The sequence below is a fragment of the Artemia franciscana genome, chromosome 18 (genome assembly GCF_032884065.1).
Source record: "Artemia franciscana chromosome 18, ASM3288406v1, whole genome shotgun sequence".
Classification (NCBI taxonomy): domain Eukaryota; kingdom Metazoa; phylum Arthropoda; class Branchiopoda; order Anostraca; family Artemiidae; genus Artemia; species Artemia franciscana.
The window spans coordinates 8,886,504-8,908,128 of NC_088880.1; the positions used below are offsets into that span (position 1 = coordinate 8,886,504).

A 21,625-nucleotide genomic window follows, 5' to 3' on the forward strand; every position below is an offset into this window, starting at 1 on the left:
ATAGGACATTGTCGACGCAATAGCAGAATAGAAATAAAAACATCAGCCAAATTGCAAGTTAAGGATACCACTTACGTTTTAGAATTATGTCATTGCGTTGCGGCTAAATAGTAGCCGTGCTCTTCACTGTAACAAGACTATGGAAAGACGAATAGAACTAAAGACTGTTAAATCAAAAGCCTATATCCAAGAGAAGGAGCAGGCTATTTTAGTTTTATAGTAGTTTTGCATTAGCTATGTGTTCCAATTACGCTAGTTCACTTCACATACGTCAATGTTAGTCCTTAACTGGTCAGACATTTTTACATTATCTTTCCGGTTGGAGAGGGTAAAATTTTATCCCTAATTTTAAGATTAGCCGGTAACAAACTATTTCAGATATTAAACTGAGGTTCCATTGATGATAAATACAAACCAAAAGAGTATTTGGGAGTAAAAGGAAATCTCTAAATACAGCTTTAGTACTTTTTCCATCAGATTTATTTGCAAAAAGCTTTCTTGAAGACTCAGCAGATCCTTGGAACTTGTCAATTGGCTACTTGAGGACAAAGTAAACATTGCTTGGAATTACGACCAAATTTAGATGACGTACTAGCTGAACTAAAATCTGATGACTTTTTAAGCTTTTTATGCATTAGAGAGCAAAGCTATTAGGTCAGCAAATTGACAGTTATGAGGGCTTTCGTGTGTAGGTTGACGAGTGATAGACCCAAATTAATTAAATTCTTCCTTCACTATATCAATTCTTTCTAGAAGCTTTGACGAGTATTCCAACATTCACCCCAGAAAAATCTAATCTAGCAAAGAGGATAGTGGAGGCAATTGGTTACTACGGTGTACCATGAAACATTTTGTGCCCCTTTAGTCCAGACCCTTGATTCCTTACTTGGTAGAAATACTGAACTCCAATATCTCAGGTTTGCCTTTGTTGTCGTCTTCAATGTCTGAACCGGGCACAAAGGAAATGAGCAGTAAAGTTTTGTTATTCTTTGGTGTATGACATTATTGTTTTGCTGGCTGCGAATCCAAAGATTCAAGAGTGACAATGGCGGGTTTTCTTTGAAAAAAAAACAAACTTTTGGAAACTTATGTTTGTTCTTCCATAGTGTGCCAGCGTAAGCAGTGTCTTTTTCCAGTAGTTCATCAACAAGTTCAACTAAGGAGTACCGATTGCCTCAAGTTGCGTTTTTCTGTCATTTAAGACTGGTTCAGTTAGCATCAGATAGAGATTCATCAGATAGAGATAGAGAGATCAGGCAGAGATAGAGATTAATCTTAAATATATTCCATATTCCTACCGTATTAAATAATAAGCTCTAGCATCAGCTAGACACTGAAATTTAGTGCCGTATTTACTTGGTTTTGATGGAATGTAACAATGGAAGAAACAGGAACATCAGAAGAAACAGGAGCCTCTGAAGGGAACACGCATTTTATTGCTGGTTATGAAGGGGACCAAAATATCCTACCTCTAAAGACTCTGAAAGTTGTCAAATCAGAGACAACTTTCAGAGAATGAGAACCTTTTCACACTCATTTTTGCTCTAAATTCATCTCGTTCCGCACCATTTTGAATACTCCAACAGGGTAAAGCAGTCACATCAGTGCTGGAATGTCAGAGTAGTTAAGTGTTTTTGTAAATGTATGCTTTTTTAGTTGACCTAGATTATTTCTGGAAATTCTTTCTAAAAATTTTGCCAACGTTAGTTTCCGTTGTTCTCCTATGTTAGTAGCCGTGTGGTAAAAAATTATCCCAAATCCAACTTTTTGCCGTTTATAACGATCACTAAAAAATGACTATCTAGGAGTTGAATTACCTGCTATAGCGACATATTATACGAGATCTCAAATGCGTAGCTTCCGGGGTTTAATAGATAGATTGGAAAAAAGTGCTTAGGTTATTTTATTACTTCCCCCCACCAGTTGAGTTAACTTTTTTCTGATGGGTGAATGATTTGTGGTTTACAAAACATAGACCACTTTGCATTCTTACATTAAGAAGCTTGTATCAATAGTAATATAAAATAACTAATTCGGTAATTTTGCAGAACGAAAGCGACTTGTATTTGATACATTCTGAAAAAGTTAGATAATATTCGTTTCACATTGCTATTCCCGTAACGTAAGCTAGTTAGGGTAAGAATGTAAAACATTTAATAATAGTTGGTTAGGTAAATATAACCCAACGTCAAAAACAAGTTTGCATTCTTAAAAATTGGATATAACCAGTTAAATCTAGCCTATTCAAATTTGAAAACATTGTGTTATTCAAAACTATTTCATTACTAGGTAAATAGCGACTTCATACAAATTAAGTAGTTCTTTCATATTACAGCTGTTCAAAGACACAACCGTGAATTCGGTTTGTAGAAAAAAATTAAATAAGCCCCGAGGTTAGTAATTTTAAGCCTGATTTTTCTATTTTTTGGAAATTCGTATTGAAAGTTTACTCCAACACCGAGTTATTAAGAAAAAAACAGAATCACATTCATGATTTTCCCGAAGGACTTCTAAGAGAGTTGGAGAAAAACCGTGAATGTAGCGAAGAAAATGGAACACTCCTGACTTTACTTTGAGGAGCTAGGGCAAAATCATGGATGTTCTATTATTTGAATATAGAAGGTAAGAACCGTTGACATGAAAGATAAAATTATAATTTAGAATCTATTTCAAGCAAAATCTTTGAAAAATACAAAAAAAATCGCTGGCACGCAAAGGTTTCATTGGCATATTGCTGATTACAGTTCATTGTCGTAACCCTCTTCCTCTGCCAAATCCTGGAAATCAACATTACCCAGTATGTAATCCCAGAGACGTCTCTTTTCAAGTGGAGAATACGGCACAAGAGTTTCAAGGATTTTCTTCTTTTTCATCACCGTAGTACTTTGGATCGCGCTTGTTCATTCAGGTTCATTCATTGGTCAACAACAATTTTCTCAACACTCTGAAGTAACAATAATTACGGAGTTTAGTTTAGAAGAGAATATAAACTTCGCTGATTCTTAAATATTTCTTAATACTTGAGTCCCAATACCCCCAAATCTCTCCTCTCCAAGAACCCAAAAGCACAAAATGACTAAAGATAAACATTTACTTTTACTAAAAGGTAGTTAAGGCTGTTCTAAATAAGAGAAATACTGCCATACCATCTATCTTATTCATTTATTCTTCTTAGTGCCATAATTAGCCAGGCGCATTATCCAAGACTAGGCTTATCTGGTATATCTAGCTATCAATCGAGAACTTACAGAATAAAAATGAAAAGAATTTAATTCTAAGTCAATCTTCATGATAATATTAGCAGCTTTCGAAATAATAAAACTAGTTAAAATAAATAAAAAAGTCAAAATACACTTTCCGCCGATCTGGAAAGATGAATTGGGTGAGAGGGACTCCGAGCGAGACGTTTTCTTGGCAGCCTTTCTAAAATTTTCAGCAATTTTGGAAATTCTGGACGCTCATCAGGACAATAGGACCAGCAAGTCATCAGAATTTCCTGAAAAAGAAGTTGAAGTGAATTAGATGTTGTCAGTAAACAAAATTACCCTAGGAATAAATACTATTATTTGCCTTCCTTTTCCGTGAGACGAATTTCGCCCAGGGGAAATAATCAGGCGAAGTCACTTTGGGAATTCGAGCTAGTATCTCTGATCGAAGGTGAAATTCTCAAGTCTTCCAAGAAAATTTCTCCAATAAAAATGCTCTTTTGAATACCCTTCAAAATATAATTCCAATGGTACATTCTGTCAGTGCTTCCCCTTCTCCCAGTTTTTCAGGGTTTTACCAAACTTTTGTGAAAGAAAGTTGGGTTTCCCGAAATACCTCAAAAAAAAAAAAAAAAAAAAAAAAAAAAAAAAAAAAAAAAAAAAAAAAAAAGGTTTGCATAGGGAATTCAGAACAACAAAATTTCATTCTAAGGAATACAGGGAAACCCCAAAAAATTCAGGGATGGTAAAAAAAAAATCCACTCTATAGTTATTGTGCATTCAATAACAATCAGTGTTTCAACCTTGATTCGATACAGAAACTAAATGCACTGTAAACTATTAAGTTCCTTTTATATGTAAAGCGTTAATATTTGATGAATTAAAACGTAGCTTTTATTTATTTTAGTAAGGAAGCTACCAACACAGGAAGCGAGCCGTTTGTCAGTGGAATTTTGAAAAGATTAAAAAAAAACAAAAAACAAACAGAAATATAAGAGAAAAATAGGGAAAGGGTGAAATGCAGGGAGCTTATTGGATAATATGGACAAACAGGAGTAGCCAAGGCCGTACCAGGGAGAGAAGGGTGGGGTTTAAGTTTTAATGCAAAACCTTAACAAAAAAAAACTTGTGCAACTTGTGCATATACTAATATTGGGTGCAGGTTTCAAACCAAACCAATCGGAGACAATAAATGTTTAAAAGAAATGTCCTAAGAAAAATGCGATGTCTCTTTGGCCCAATGATTTTTTTTGCTTTTTCTTGGTTTCCATTGAGACGAATAACCACAATACTCCTCTTTCATTCTCAAATCAAATTTCATTTGCTTATGCGCCTTTTAATCCCTGTGCCACAGTATGCATCTTTAATGGTAAACTTAAGCTTTGAAAAAGACCAATCAAATGGTGTCAATTTCTTATATATTTGTTTTACATCTAGAAAACTGTCATGGGTCGAGCCTAAGCTGAAATATCAGACAAACGGTGATGAATCTTATTCCCTCGTTCCTTTGACAAGACCCCTGCTCTAGTCAACCACCTAAATAATGCGGTTTGGAGGTATCATACAAAAGAAGCATCTTGGCAACGAGCACAAGAGCCAGAGAGGACATAATTCTTCCGGCCAGCAGAAACAGATTTCAGCATTTACTCTTTAATGACAGTCATTTTGCGAACCCTCAACTTCACGAAAGGCACCTGGCAGGGTTGGCCCCCCCCACGCTAAATTTGTTGTTGTTAGCTCCGTTAATTAATGCGTCAGCTTGTGACCTTTGAATGAATTTCCAAGTCCTATTTTGAATCTTCAAGAATTTTAGGCCTAATGCTACACTTTATCTTTACCGTCAACAAGTTAGATAAGCGGAGAAGACATAGAAAAACAACAAAAAGGACTGTGAACACTTATATAGTATCTAAATACAGGACATGAGTCCTGTTTTCAAATTGGAAGTGAGAAGGATGACTTGACACGAAGACAAACTATTTGAAGTCAATTTTGAATCCACATTTTTATCACATTCTAATCACATCTTGAGAAAGATAATGGAGTTAGGGAGACTTATCAATTATCAGCTGTTGTACCCAACAGCTGACAAACATTTTTGCATCTATTCAATTGCATTCTTGCAATTAGAGTGAAAACAGTACAGCAAATCTTGCTATTATTGTGCAAGATTAACTATAGTTAGGCTGAGCCTAATATCAGTCCTGGTAAGGGTGAATTATGAAGGCAATGTGTCATAGGCAAGTAGGTTTGACAAAAGCCTAAAGAACCAAAATCAATAATGATAATTTGTCTATTTAGTATGTTCAAGACACCAAAAACAAAATCGCCTACATGCTGTGTTCAAAACCTAGTATCTATTCTTCCCTTTCCCTGAGACTGTTAAGTCGCATGAAAAAAAAAATTAGCCAAGGCTGCTGAATCTATGTTCATGTGGCACTGTGCCTACTTTACCTGACAAATTATTTTTTCATCGTTTCTGAGGCTCGATCCATTACTAGCACACACGGTACATGTATTTCAAATTTGTAACTATAGGGAACTCAATTGCCAAAAGGACACAGAGAAGCCCGAAATGTGAAAGTTACTGATTAAAACAGTTATTTCATCTCAATAAAACAGTGTAAACCAATCATGCATGGAATATCTACCTGGAATTTTTGATCCTATTTCTTACGGGGAGGGGTCTCATCAGCAAAAGGGCACTAGATGGGGGCTTGTTGCCTCAAATCTCTTTCGGTTCTTACAAAAGGTCCTAGAAAGCTAGTGTCTTGACCCTTTCAAGATTTGACAAAGAAGTTTACTAAAAGATGGAAGAAGAGAAAAGGAGAGAAAAACTAATCTATGAGGAAAAGGACTAAAAAAAGAGGAAATACTTTACTTTATCGGTACCACTGAAACATAAGTTTCATTTAGAGCAGTGCATTGGTGTAGGATAACCAGGAAAAACAGCGGGCCGGTTTAGATTCTGGTCGGTAAATGGCAACAGGTCGTCAAAAATTAAGGTCATCACCGAAGGGAGTGGAAAGAGGACACAAGGAATATTTGAAGAAACTAAAACTTCTTGGTAGTTGATAAAAAGTAAAAAATGAAAGAGATTGGACGAGAGGAGGACTGTGAACAGCTGTGTTGGCCTCTTGTGGCTTGGTGCTGCAGTGAGTTATTATTAATAGTAGAAGTAGCATTCTCGATTGGAGTTAAAGAACCAAGGACAAAAAGCAAAAATTGTAGCAGATTGAGCGAGAGGAAGACTGTGAATAGCTGTGTTGGCCTCATGCGGCTTGGTGCTGCAGGGAGTTACTAGTAATAGTAGTAATAGTAGCATTTTCGAGTGGAGTTAGAACCCCAAGGACAAAAAGTAAAACAAATGTTGCCCCATGGCCCCGTCTCATTTCTATTCATATCTGAAAACCATAGTTGTCTAAGATTTTTCTTCTAGCTGTTTAAAATTGAGGCGTGTCACGTTTTCGGTTGTGCTATCAAGTTGAACCATGCAAATCTTTAAAACCAATTAAAAACCAAATTGAGGCGTGTCACATTTTCGGTTGTGCTATCAAGTTGAACCATGCAAATCTTTAAAACCAATTAAAAACAAAATTGAGGCGTGTCACATTTTCGGTTGTGCTATCAGGTTGAACCATGCAAATCATTAAAACCAATTAAAAACCAATTTTTCAACCAATTAAAAACCATATCAATTAGCAATAAACTAACAAATTAAACTTGAAAACGCTTCGTCTCCGTCATAATCCAAACATGAACAATCCAGCGATTCTTAATGACAACTACACCATCAAGAGAAATCTACACCCTCTTAAGCTGTTCGGTGTCATATCTTTTTAGCTTATTTTTTAACTAGGTGTCTTTTATTTACTTTTGACACCTACTACTAACAAAAATGAACAACTACTAATTGAAGTTTTTTTCATTAAAGATAGAACTTCCAATTTTTTCCAATTTTTATGTATGGATGGCTGTAAAAATTTCTACTTTACCAATTCAAACAACCAGAGCTTTACCTTTCATTGTTCTTTGTACTTTATATAATTTCTCCAAAATTGTCTCTCAGTTAGTAACAGCTTTCAGGCCAAAGCTCCATTCCCAAAAGGTTAGCATAACTAAATTGAATCAAAACGTTTCAGATGAACTTGTACTCTCTTAGCAATCAAAGAGCGTCCGAAAATCATCTAAAGTGCCAATTTTTTTTTTGTTTAAATTTTCATACAAATCTTCATGTTATTTAGAGTAGAATTTGATCCCTAAGTATTTTTCATGTAATTTATGATGACAATATTTTCCTTCATACTTTAGTAATTAATTAAAACTTTAAATAATATTTGTTACGAAAAATAAATATAAATATGTCGATCATAAAAATCACTACTACTACTGCAAACAAACGTAGAGCCAAGCCGGCTGAGGCCAATACAGCTTCACACACTCCTCTATCCCAATCTTTTCAAAGCCTCCCTCTTTACACCCTCCCAGGAAGTTCCTATGTTCTTCGATTTTTCTTTCCATTTAGCCCAAGACGGTTGGCCAAAGAGGACGATCTTTGGTAATCTGTCGTCCTTCAGCCGCATAACGTGCCCTAGCCATCTCAACCTTTCTCTCATTATAGCTCTAGAAAGCGGGAATGAACAACGTTTTTCGTACAGCCTACTGTTTGAAATACGGTCAGTCAGTCGGGTACCAAAACAATCGGTAGGCAATTCCTCAGGAAAACATCTAGCAAATCCCCGTCTGTTTTTTGGATCGCCCACGCTTCAGAACCATATTTGACCACTGTCATCAGTGTAGCTTAAAATATTTTAATCTTGGTTTGCAGGACGACATCACATTCTTCAAAAGTTTTTCAACAATGAAAAAAAAACAACAAAAAAACACCCTAAGCCCTTACTATTCTACTATAAACATTTTCACGGCACACTTCGCTAAGGCTCTTCTATCAGCTGAATCGAAACGCTTGCTCAAAATCTATAAAATACCAGACTAAAGGTATTTGATGACTCAATTTTAATTAAAATTACAATCATTTAAAAACGCCACTCTGACAGAAAAATATATGAGCGACAAACTTTATCACCACTAGAAAGTTGAAAACAAAACTAATTATTTCTGGATTTTATTTTAATTATTTTTATCTTCGAAACTTGAATAAACAAAGATAAAAAACAGAGACAATACCTTGACATCCTTGGAGGTTTGTAAGTTGGCAAGGGGATATTTCATACCCCTGCCAACCATCCATATCACAGTTTCAGGCGGCAACTGTCTCCAAGGCCACTCACCACAAAGCAATTCATACCAAACAGAACTAAAAGAAAAGATCATGAAAATACTTAGGCCTCATTTAAAGTAACCGACTATCAGAACAAATAACAGGGATACAAATTAAACATTAAAGGGTTTGTAAATATATTTTGTGCTGTGAAAGTGCTGTGTATTAGAGGAGAGGTCCAAATAATTTTAATTGCATTGACTGGCTAGTTTTAATTGGCTATCGTTTTTTTTTTTCATTTTGTGATATCAGAATACATTAATTAATCTTCGGATCTCTGCGTCATTTGTCTCAGTTTGATCGGAATAGTGTAAAGTCTTTTGTCACTTTAAGTGACAAAGTGACATTGTTTAAGTGACATTGTTTCAAGTGACATTGTTTTAAGTGACATTGTTTAAGAATTTTCGCGAAACAACAGTAGCAGTTTCTCATTTTTTCTTTATATATCATATTCTTCATCTGTTTACGTTATTTTCCTGATTTGTGAAATAATATTTTGTTTTTCCGTATAATTCGTTAATTTCCATCCTAACAGAGTGGTTAGGACGCTAGACTTGCAATCTGAAGGACAGAAGTTCGAGTTCTGGTATCGCTGATTATGTGGTTTGGAACGAAGGGCAGTGGCGTGACTCTATAAGATCAGCCAGAGTCAATCTAACTCTAAAAGGATACCAGGAAAAATCTGGGGGAAAAACACTGAAAGCGTCGGATGATTTACTTCCAACTACACATTGCCCTGCCGAAGGTACAGAATCAGGAGATTGGTGCATGCGCTACACAAACCATTGGCTTGTATACAAAAAAAATACAGTTCTATTTCAGGCACTTTGATTGAATCTATTCCCTGTCCCCGAAAAAAAAAACAAAAAACACAGTGTATGTGCTTTGGGAGGGGTTTCTAAATTCTTGCCATCCGAACGTTCAGCAGAAAGGCTTATTGGATCTTAAAAAGAACTTGACGGGAGAAAAAAAAACTACTCTCCTAGTTGTGCTTTTTGGGCATTTACCCTGATTTTGACCTCTTTCAAGGAACACAGTCCCTACTTTAGTTCTTGTCACCATGATGTGGATATCGAAAAGGATATCAGATTTAAATCAAGCTTTGTGGGAAATAAGCGCAACTTTCCTTGTTGGGCATCCAGACACAATCTCTCCTCATGAGGTGAGCTCTGAAATCTACATAATCAGGCCATCTAAAAGAAAAGATGGTTGCACCTCAACCAAGTTTTGTAGGAAATATGTGCCAATGTCTTAGTTCTGCCTTTTGGAAATTTATACCCAGTTCAACTTTTTCTAGGCAGCGTTCTATAAGTTATTTGTATTGCGATATCTAGCAAAACCAGTTACTGTACCCAAGCCAAACTAGTCAAAGGTAAGACTAAATGACCTATTTGTGCCTTTTTAAGGTCTGTATCCACCCCGACCTTTGAGGGAAGGTGGGTCCTTATGTTCCTGTCCTCACATGTGCTAGAACGATGTACACAGTGGGAAGTAGCAGTGACCCTACTGACCCAACATCTAATAGAATGGGTTGTTTGATTCATACCATACTTGGCGGAAAGGAATAGCAAGCTCCCCAGTTGGGTTTTTAGGGGGTTCCGTGCTAAATTAGATCTCTAAAAGGAGTGGGGCTCTTTATATTTTTGCCATCACAATATCCAACAGAAAGATTTATCATACCTCAACGAAACTTTGCAGTAAATCCAATTTAATAACCTAGTTTTACCACCAGGATGTTCAAACATAACAAATCCACCACGTCAATCCCTGAATTCATGTCAGCACGAGATCTATCAGAATGATCATGCGTTTCTAGGGATGGGGAAAGGGACATACTCTTATAATCAGGATATCTGCCAGAACGGTTACATGATTTCATTTAAACTCGGTAGAATATAAAAGCTAACTTCCCAGTTGTGCTTTTTCTAAGTCCACAAACAATTCGATTTATGTAGGAGGAGAGGTCTCAGAAATTCATGCTCTATGAATATCTATGAGAGGTTGCTGGATCTAAAAAAGGCTTGGTGACAGGTAAACTCTAGTTTATCAATTGGGTCTTACACAAACAAGGCTTCAAAACCCATCTGGCTTCTGTTAAGGAAAGGGGTCCTTAAATTTATATACTAGTGTATCAACCAAAAGAGACTGTTAAGCGTTAGATCTTAGCAAAACTAGTTATATTTATCAGCTGATATTTAAGTTATGGACCATCAGAGTCTAATACAAATTTAGCCTTTGTGGGAGAAGAGGAAGGAAGTCCCTAAATTTTTGTCATCGGCATATCTACCAAAAGGTCAAAAACTGGGGCGAGTGTTATGTCCCTTTAACTTGGGTGAAGTTTAATTTTGTACAATTTTCTTTATACTTATACGATTGTTTAAATAAATGAAGTCTTTAAATACCAGTCCACAAACTTGCAGGAAAAAAATTGTCATCAGATCTATGACGCAATCTAACCTCGTTTGAAGAGGAAAAGGGGAAATGAGGGTCTTTAAGCATTTTGCTAATTGCCTGTCCAAAACAACTGTACCCGTAATACCCGCGTAAGTTCTCATTCACAATTTAACTTTCACACCGAGCTGCGAAATACTGCCATCTTTGCCCAAATTCATTACTACTACTACTAATGATAATAACTCACTGCAGCACCAAGCCGCCTGAGGCCAATACAGCTATGCACACTCCTCCTTCAACCTAATCTATTCAAGGCCTCCCTCTTTACACCCTCCCAGGAGGTTCCCATTTCCTTTAAATCTGTATTTATGACATCCTCCCAACCCAGACGAGGACGACCTGCTTTCCGTATAGAACCAGACGGTTGGCTAAAAAAGGACAATCTTCGGAAATCTGTCATCCTTCATCCGCAGAACGTGGCCTAGCCATCTCAACCTTCCTTTCATTATAGCCCTAAAATGCGATATTGAACCACATTTTTCGTACAACCTACAGTTTGAAATACGTTCAGTCAGCCGGGTACCCAGAACAATCCGTTGGCAATTTCTCTGAAAAACATCTAGTAAATTTTCATCTGCTTTTCAGAGTGCCCATGCTTCAGGGCCATATTTGACTACTGTCATCACTGTAGCTTCCAATATTCTAATCTTGGTTTGCAGACTTATCTTTCTATTCTTCCAAACTGTTTTTAACTGTGAAAAAACACGCTATGTCTTAGCTATTCTACATTTAACATCTTCAATGCTCCCACCGTCTATACTAATAATACTACCAAGGTAAGTGAAGCTGCCAACCTGATCAATCTTTTCGTTACCCAATGTCACCTTTTCACCTTCACTTATTCCTAGCCTTAGTGACTTAGTCTTCTTAATAATAATTTTCAAGACTATTCTAGCACCCTTAACTCGTAAAACCTCTAAAAATTCATTCATTTTATTCACACTTTCATCTAATATGCTTAAATCATCAGCATAATCTAAGCCCAAGAGCGTTTTTCCTCCCCATTTTATCCGTGGTCTCCAATTGTTTTTCCTGTGCTCCTTAAGACGAAGTCCATCAAAATGATTCATATAAAGAAGGATAGAACACAACCCTGCTCAACTCCTGATTTAATAAAAGAAACCAGTTGCTAACCTCATTTCCTACCTTAACCGCAGCAGTATTATTCTCGTACATAGCACAAATCACTTTATATTTTTCTGGTATTCCATACAAGGATAAGACCTTTGCTAACACTCTTCTATCAACAGAATCGAAAGCTTGATCATAATCGATAAAACTTGTACATACTTTTACTTTTTTCATGTGATTAAGACTGAGATTTCTTCAACTGTTAGAACAATAGATTTGGACAATTTATTCTCGTCTATTTAAAAGCAAGCAACACCCATACTGAAACCAAAAATTAGGATAAAATTTTTCATCATTCTTATGCGATTTTTTCCAGGTTTCTTGAGAATTAAGCGAAACTACACAGTCAGAGCTTTTTATGGGCTATAGCTAACAGAATCATGCTTGATAGACGTTATCGTCCCACTAAATATGAAATTTAAGTATGAAAATGAGTAAATTAAACATTAAATATTATATATATTTTATATATATATTTTACATTATTTTATATATATATATATATATATATATATATATATATATATATATATATATATATATATATATATATTTATGTATATTTTATATATATATATATATATATATATATATATATATATATATATATATATATATATATATGTATATATTTTATATATATATATATATATATATATATATATATATATATATATATATATATATATATTTATGTATATTTTATATATATATATATATATATATATATATATATATATATATATATATATATATATATATATATATAATATTTATATATATAATATATATATATATATATATATATATTATATTATATATACATATTAAATATGAAATATGTCAGAGTGAGAATTTCGTAGTGAACTATAAATATACCACAATCGTCGCGACATTCTATTGAATGAACTGGAATATTCACGTACGATCAAACTTTAATTTTCTTCAGCTTCAACGGAGTCGGCTGGCAAAATTATACTTTTGAAAGCATACCACGCTGAGGCCGAAAGTTAGGCTAGGCTCTGGTTGAACTTCAATTCAGAAGTCCAACTTGACATCGCCAGACAAATGAAACATCTTCACCTTGGCAAATATTTTGGTTCGCTTCTATTTCAGATCAGAGCGAAGAAATTCACTTCCCGGACCGGTCTAATTCTGTTTCCATTAGTAAAACTGTATTACAGGTATTACTTTAAAAACATTAAAATAATTCCCTATAAACTATAGAGACCGAGCCAAATGCAGACTTAAAAAGAGTCTAAGTTAATTAAAATATGGAGCCATATTTAAGTACAGCTCAGCGGTGCTGATTCAGAGGGAGAGGGGCCCCAAGTCATACCCACTCTATAATTTTGAAAATACATCCCCCAGCGCCCCCCCCAGTGTTTTTGTGAATTGGGGCCACTGGGCCAGACATTGTATGTCACTGCCAAATATGATTTTTGGTCCCTTAGAGGGTTAGACTGAATTGCAATAAAGAAGTATATAGATAACTAAAGAATAAATGTTTAACATGATTTTTTTAAGCAGTATGTTTAAACATACGACACATGCTCCATCGGATAATTTTTTCTTTGGGGGGGGGGGAGAAGGCATTGAAAAATTGCATGTTCTAAGCTATAGCTAGAGTAATTTCTACGTATACCGGCACTGTTTCACGGAAGACCTCAGGGATTTTGGTTTTACTCAGACATAAACAGTTGAATTTAAAAAGCGGCATCGCTTGATCCGCTTGGCAATACCGTCTTCTGTTAAAAGTTAGTTTTACAAGTAAAAATTTCTGAAAAAAATTCCTTGGTTTCGGTCGAAACTGAGCAGTCACCTTATTTAAACGATATTGCTTAAAACTAAGCTTACCCAAAAGCATATATATCCGAAGCAGCAGAAAAAGGCAGTTCGTCACTTTCATTACCACCGGGTCTGAGATTCTGCATAATTTCTGGAGCTAAATAACACAACCAACCACTTGGAATCGGCAAATCCTCCTTCCTCCTTTTAAAAAGAAAAGATAAATTAAGAATAATTCTTCTTTCTTTTCACAGTGTTAAACAAAAAGTTTACAAATCAAAGCATTCTAGTATTAGGGAAGAAAGAATTATCCGTCGTAAAACCGACCAGAAAGTATCAAAGATTTTGAATTATTGCCGATCTTAACCGGAATTTCAAATAAATTCCGTCTTAAGATACATTCTGAAAGTATAACAGTTCAAAATAGGAATGAAACCTTTTAATCAACAGTGAACAGATATAAAAATTTTTAACTGGATATTTCGAACACATATACAGTGTTCATTTGATTAAAAGGTTTCATCCCTATTTTGAATTGTTATACCTTCGTCATGGAAAGGCAGTGTGGTCTTCGTTGACCATCTGAATATTCTTTAAATCTATTCTACTTGTAAGAGGTGTGGCTAAAACCAGAAAAAAAATCTTGGGTGTGTTTCTAGCTAGTGTAAAGGTTTTTGCAAAATTTTTAGTTTGAGAGTAACGGCACACACATGGCAAACGTCGTGTCCTCAGTGTTTATTTTGTACCAAACACCTTCCTGCAGAAAGGTGGCATATCAACTTTTCCATTTCCAAGAAGAATAGTTGCTTTTACATTTATGAGGGCTGCTAAAATGGTTGATAATGTAATTGTCCGCTTCATAGTTTGATTTACTTCTTCTTAAATAAAAAGGCTGCAAAGACCACTGGACGACTGGGGCAAGGCATTGATTACAGAGAAAACTACCGACGGGCAGTTGTATTCTTTGACTCCAGTAATCTAATTTGAGTTTTTAGTATTTCATTGGAACTTTTTATATCATCATTTTACTCGAGTGAAAGAGTGACAGTTGGCAACCCTGGGAGCTAATAATGATTGCGGTTGTCAGTAATTATTTGATCAAAATACGCCAAATCGAAAGTTAAAAATAACGCCAATTGCTATAGAAAGAGCACAAACATGACAAAACGTAAGTAATAATTTTCTAACATACACTTTTTGTCTGTCAGAAATAGGCAGATTTTATCTGTGCTAAATGTTTTCGTTAATGTCATAGTTAAACTTTGGATTGAATAGTAGGAACAACCACGGCTAGATGAGAGAGGATAGGATGGGTGGGGATGGTGGTGACTTCCCTCTTGCGTTTTTTAAGCCGTATAAGTCGTTTATTTCACATGTAATAGAAAAGAGTCACTTCGTTTAATTGTTTAATTTTTTTTATTATTTTGAGTCGTTTCAATTAAACCAAGTTTAAAAGATAATGCGTATTCAGCAAAAATTAGACCTCCGTTGCCTGTGCAACGGGAAGTGTTGCAGCAACTGTGCCCTGTTCCTTAGGGCACAGTTGCGGAGCAACACGTGCAACTGTGCCCTACGGGACACAGTTGCTATTTCCGGGAAATCTGAAAGAGATACGGAAATAACGTCTCATAGTTTTCTGCTTAACTTTTGATGGTCTAAACTAGGAAAATATAAAACAAACCAAATTCACCAAAAAATTTAAATTGCCCCGAGGGCATGACAAAACCTAAATAGAAAAACCCAAAGAAGGAATTTTATTTCGGAGAAACTATTGTAAGCTCCAGTTGTTAGGAGATCGAGACCTGTCGAACCGCGTTGGAAAAAAAATTCTAGCTGGTCCAGAACAGAAGTTACTTCTAGAACGTCGAAACTTCGGAAATTATTTCTTAGAGAACGAAGCAACTTGGTATATACAACACTTCACTTCTTCTTGCATACTTTTCATAGCACTACTCGATAAAAATATAAGAAACATCAAAATCGAAAATTTGAGAAAATTCCAGAAAAAATCGGAACGAGATGGACTTTTTCGGAATTATTTCCGGGAAATCTGTAAGAGCTACGGAATTTTGTGCTCCGGTTCTCGAAGAGACAAATGAAAGTTCTACATGAGTTCAGCATAACTGTATTTCTAACAAGTTTATTTCCGAAGCTAGGGTCGTCTTAACTTGACGCCAAACATCGAACGCACAGTTTCTAAGAAAAAAACCGTTTTATTTTTTTTTATGGAAAACTGTTAGAAATTTTAGGAACTTCTCTGGAACTTTTTTACTCTGTTTCACGTTTCCCTTCCCTCTGAAAAATCTCAAAATTTTAACTCTTACCACTTCGGAGCTACAGGTCGCTGATCACGGTGAAAAAAAAAAAAAAAACTACGAAAGCTGTAGTGTTGCTCCGCAACACAATTATGGCGGTAAGCCGGCATAACAAGGCCAGGATTCCCATGCAACAGAGCCCTTGATTAATAGAAACCTCAATTAACTTAACCCTCGTTTAACTCAACTTCCGTGTAACCACGTTAAGCTCAGTTCCCGGTTAACCGAACCTCGATTCAAATCAACCCCTATGCAACTGAATCCTCATTCAGCTCAACACATGTGTAACAGAACACTCGTTTAATTCGACCCTGTGTAACTGAACCCTCGTGCAACTTAGTCCCCATTTAACTGAACCCTAGTACAACTTCATCTAGTCAACTCAACACCCGTGTAAGTCAACCGTCATTTAGTTCAACACTTGCGTAACTCAATCGCTGCTTAATTGAACCCCCTTGCAGTTTAACCCTGATTTAACTGAATTTCCATGCAATTCAACACCCCGCTTAACTGAATCCTAGTGCAACTCAATCGCTGCTAATTCACCCCCCCCCTGCAGTTTAACCCTCGTTTAACTGAATTTCGTGCGAATCAACACCCCGTTTAACCCAACCCTGGAATTTATGTTGCGGATGACCGTATCATAGCCACAAAAGATACAGGAAAAGGGTATGGTATTAACCATCGTAATGACCCTTCTAACATGCAATGGCACCAGATGAGTTTGTCATATTTTAAATACACTGTGCTATGAGCTGCTGAAGTTGAATGCAATGGCATACCATTTTGCACAGACAAGCAGCATCATTTTAAAAATTCAGAAGAAAACGGAGGAAAAAGTATAACCCCAATATTAAGCAAGTGGCAAAATCTTTTATCAACATAGAAAAGCATGTGAGATACCGCGATATCTTCACCCATATATTCACCGCGTCTTGGGATGAAAAGAAAAGTTCTGAATTCAAACTTAGAAATACTACTACTACTACTACTAATAACTCACTGCACCACAAAGCCGCCTGAGGCCAACGCAGCCACGCCCGCTTCTCCTCCAAACTTAGAAAAGGATGCATATGTCACACACAGGAAAAAGCCTTGGGCCCCTTTCTTAGCAGAAACTAGTAAATAACACTATGGGGTTTTTGAAAAAAAAACACAAATTTTATTTCAATTATTATCTTTTGTTCCTTATAAAGGCATAAAGATATTGCAATTTCTTTTCAAATGAATCATAAAACAAAACCACTTTAAGACTAATCAGAACAAGTGTTACCATGTCTGAATCAGCTATAAATGACAACTTTTTCTCACTAAACACTTACTGAAAACGTGCTTTTAAGTTTTAGGTCACCATGGGCCATGTTCTTTACTAGGCTGCACCTATCGACATTTTGAATTTTATTTCCAGAAATTGAATTAAGTCAAAATCCAGTTAGCACACAGCAGGCCTAGATGAGGATGGGAAATCTTGTCAGATTAAGTAATTTAATTGACTTTAAGCTGGTAGACCTATGGGGAAAACAGTTCTTCTTTCTTTACCTCCCTTTATATTTTAATGTACCTGAATTGACAAGAATAGAGCAGTATTAGGCCAAACTAAATATCTTCTGCTAGATGACGTTAGTGATTTACCCTAACAGAAAATTGTTGTATAATCAATTAAGAGCATGACTTTGCTCCATGTGGTTTCATAAAAACATTAAAATTAATTACAAAAGACACAAGGGCACAGACAAAAACTGAGCGACGACTAGAGGAGATCTTAGGACAGGGGGGAAGCCCCAACCCACCTTGTATTGACAGATAGAACGGGTTCTTCGATATCACAGTAATTTTATTTATGGATTTTAAGATTGAGGAAAACTCAAGCAACTTTTCTCACGCACGTGTCTACATGTATTTAAACATGAAAAGTTTGTTTATATTCTCAATTTTTTTCAAGTATTATCCACGTCAAACACTTAATAAAGAAGGAGGGTGTCTAGATTATTGGCAGAGATACATGAGTGAAGACAAATGTTCGTTACTAATAACACAAAAATTAAATGATTTGTTGACGATTTGGTACCAGCCCTAATTTTCTCATGAAACTTATTTGTTCAGGATTCTTCGAGTCTATTATAATTTTTTGTTTTATATCAAGAGTTGTTTCCTGTCCCATACGTTCACTTGTTGACGATGAAGATTCTAAGCCCATTGAAGTGTCTTCGCTTGATCCCTTGCTAGTTTCAGGTTTCTGGCGTTTCCTTTTTGGTTCCCCTTGACACTCGGTACTGTCTCTCTTCTGCTTTTGTGGAACCTTTGGTATATTGCTCGCTTTGAATTTCTGGCCTTTTAGTCGATTATTTTTTACATCCATGTTAATGTTTTTAGGAGGAAGACTATTGTTGTTAGCAATTTTTCTCGGCCGTCCCCTTCCCCGTTGCGTTTCTACATTTCCAGAAAGATTCGTCTCAGAACCTATACTTTTGTTCTCATTATTTCCGTGCGTACAATTTTCGTCTTCAATCAAGTTGTGTCTTTTCAAAATACAATAAACCTCATTCTGAATTATTTCAGTAAATGACACAAATTTCTCGGAATTCCCAATAGAAGTTGGCATAAAGAAAAAGCTATACCCAGGTTGGATCTGAAAAAGCCCCGTTCTGTCATACTTTTCAGATTCTCCTTGACTTGGGTTTGTAATATTAGTGATAGGGCTGGAAGCTGTTTCAGTTCCACTGTTCTTATCATTTCTTCCGGTCTTGCTTAAATAAGTTTTTTCCGCGTGATTTCCGTTTAAAGAACCGCCAGAAAAAGTCTTAGCAGAACTAGCTTGTTTCGATGCTCCTCTTGGACACCTGACTCTTTGACTAGAGGAGGTAGTTGGCTGAGATATTTTAGTATTTTTGTGCTTTAGGGTTTCAGAGATGTTTTCCACATCATGTGTGTAAATTTTCGGCGAAGTGTAATCAGGCATTCTATTCTTATTTTCGGACTTCATGGCAAAAGTAACTTTAGTTTTCCTTGGTCTTCCTCGTTTTTTTGCCACCGAAAACGCTCCACTTTTTCTGTCAACACTTTTTCCCATGTCGCTTGGTATACCAGAGCTGTCAATTTCAATGACATCAGACTGACTTTGCGGTTTTTCCTCTTCTGTCTGAGATGCATCACCTTCTACTTCGAGAATAAAGGAAGAGGATTTATCTTCAGCATCAGTAACATTTTTCATATTGCTTAGTTTTGCAAGGGCCATGACAATATTGGACCATAGGCCATGACAACATACAACTTAACAATATATATGAAACAGCATCACCAAAACTGAAAAACTGATAAACAATATGCTTTGGAAACCTAGCAACCCAAATTTAGCTATCTGAAAGTAAAAATGATGAAGCTAATTTTGCCATTCTTTTTTTTTGCCAAATTCAGCTTGTTTAAAAAAAAGGTTTTTTATGATGAAGGGGTAAGATTATGACGTAAGCTACCTTTTCATATCCAGTAAAACTGTACACTTCGGGACTTTGATTACAGTCCCCTTTTTGAGCAACAGGGAAAAGCGCTTTTTCGCATGAGATGCAGCGGTGTGCCCCCTTTTTCCCTCATGTTTTTCATCCTCTCTGGTGGGACACAGAAACATCACAAAGTGATGCTTAAGTAATTGTAACTGTATCGGATTAACGACGCTTCTTGACTACTAAGGTCCCTGCGTCGGCCCTGCAGTGCATTCCTGCATTATGATTCGATCTCTTGGTCCCGTATTACCAAGCTAAGGTCAAACCCACTGCGCCACCACAGGACTAAAGTGATGTTTAAGGGTTCTTTTGAAAGGAAATTTCAACATCTTGTGCCTTTTGCAAGTTACAAAAGATAATATTAAAATAAATTGCAACTTTTTACATAATTTCCAACTTCACATACACAATAATGGAATACACGCACCTTTTGAAAAGAGATTATATAACAACCATATTGTATCAAGTCATATTTTCGCTGCTTAGGGGAAACAAAGTAATTTAGCCGCGTTTGTTTTACTGACTGTAATTGTGGGGTAGAAGTTTTGTCTATGTATAACTTCAAAATTTACTTTTCTGATACTTTAATTTCATTTTTTTTCAAAAAAAGAGGACTTTAGCAAATGAAGATATTTGGTTAAGAATAAGAGGTAGTCCTACATTGCAACTTCTTGCTTGCGTTGCTCCATGACGCTTGCGGAACATCATTTTACTGAGAATTAGGCATCACTCAAATATGACATCATATCCCAGAAAAGCAACTTTTCAAAATATGCGTTTTGTATTGTCTGGTCAAATGGCTCCGTCGTAATAGGTGATGTTTACTGTGTTCACTATGTATAATTGTGTACATCATCTTGTACATGAAAATGAAACTTTTTTGGCCGGGGTGTTGCAAGCAGATTTAGCCTTCAATAGTTTAGCTCCAGGTGGATGATCACAACACACTACTTCCAAGCATAAAAGTATGATTGCAGTTAAACTAACGCTTAAAAAGGTCACCCATAATATAAAGCTGCAAAAGCTAGACCACGGTTTAGAGGGCCAATATCAATATTCCTTAGGAGATTCAGCCCCAACTTTCGCCATTAAAGGGTCCTGTCAATGTATAATTGACGGGGGTCAGTGGCGTGACTCTGTAAGCTTAGCCAGAGTCGACCCAGCTCTAAATGGGTACCTGGAGAAATCTGGGGAAGGTAAACAGGAAGGGTGTGCGAAAGCACAGGATGGCTGGCCCCCAGCCCCCCCATTGCACTTCCTGGCTGAAGGTCCAAGAAATGGAGATCAGCACCGCCGGTACGGACTGTAAAGTCTAATGCCGTATCCTTTACCTTTTTTTTACCTGCTCAATGATAGCAATGAATTAATACTGCTGAATTTGTTGAGACTCTTCCCAACAAAATCCTTGAAATGACTGTCAAGGAGTCTAACGCCTGTGCAATGCTAAAGGGTTTAAAGTCAATTTGATAACAGAAGATCTACGTATCTAAATTGGAAGCCTTTCTTATCATGAGCTAATTTCAATATCCAAGGATTGAAAACCACTGGTCAACTAGTCTTAAGCTGCCTCATATTTCTGTCTATGTTTCAACCAAGAGGTTCAAGAGGTTCAAAGAATGTCTGCAATTCACTTTTCATTATACTTAAAAGCAGCTCTGAATAGTAGGTCAATCGTCTTTCTTATTTGGAACTTTCGGGTGAATAAAATCCTATTTCTGAGAACATTGGATGATTACTCATCCAAAGAAATTTGTATTGTAATGTTTTAGTGTAATGTTTAGTTAATTGATTTTCAATAGGTATATTGTTGATTTGAGGAAGGTTGAGGTGAATGGGGTTGATTTGAATAGGGGTCGAGTGAAATGGAGGCAGAGTTTCATGAAGGTTGAGTTAAACGCAGGTTGAATTATACGACTGTTGAGCTGACTGCGGGGTTGAGTTGCACGAGGGTTA

General features: G+C 36.1%; 1 protein-coding gene across 1 annotated transcript in view; it reads right to left on the bottom strand.

Annotated features, from left to right (window-relative positions):
• Positions 1-3,252: 3,252 nt before the first annotated feature.
• The window catches only part of LOC136038573 (kinase suppressor of Ras 2-like), an 89,380-nt gene continuing 71,007 nt past the window's right edge, over positions 3,253-21,625 (bottom strand). The window contains exons 14-16 of the mRNA XM_065721752.1: positions 13,930-14,064; positions 8,394-8,523; positions 3,253-3,496 (exon numbers count right to left, since the gene is read on the bottom strand). Coding sequence (XP_065577824.1) covers positions 3,344-3,496; positions 8,394-8,523; positions 13,930-14,064 — 418 coding nt within the window. The 3' untranslated portion in view covers positions 3,253-3,343. The remainder of the gene's footprint in view (positions 3,497-8,393; positions 8,524-13,929; positions 14,065-21,625) is intronic.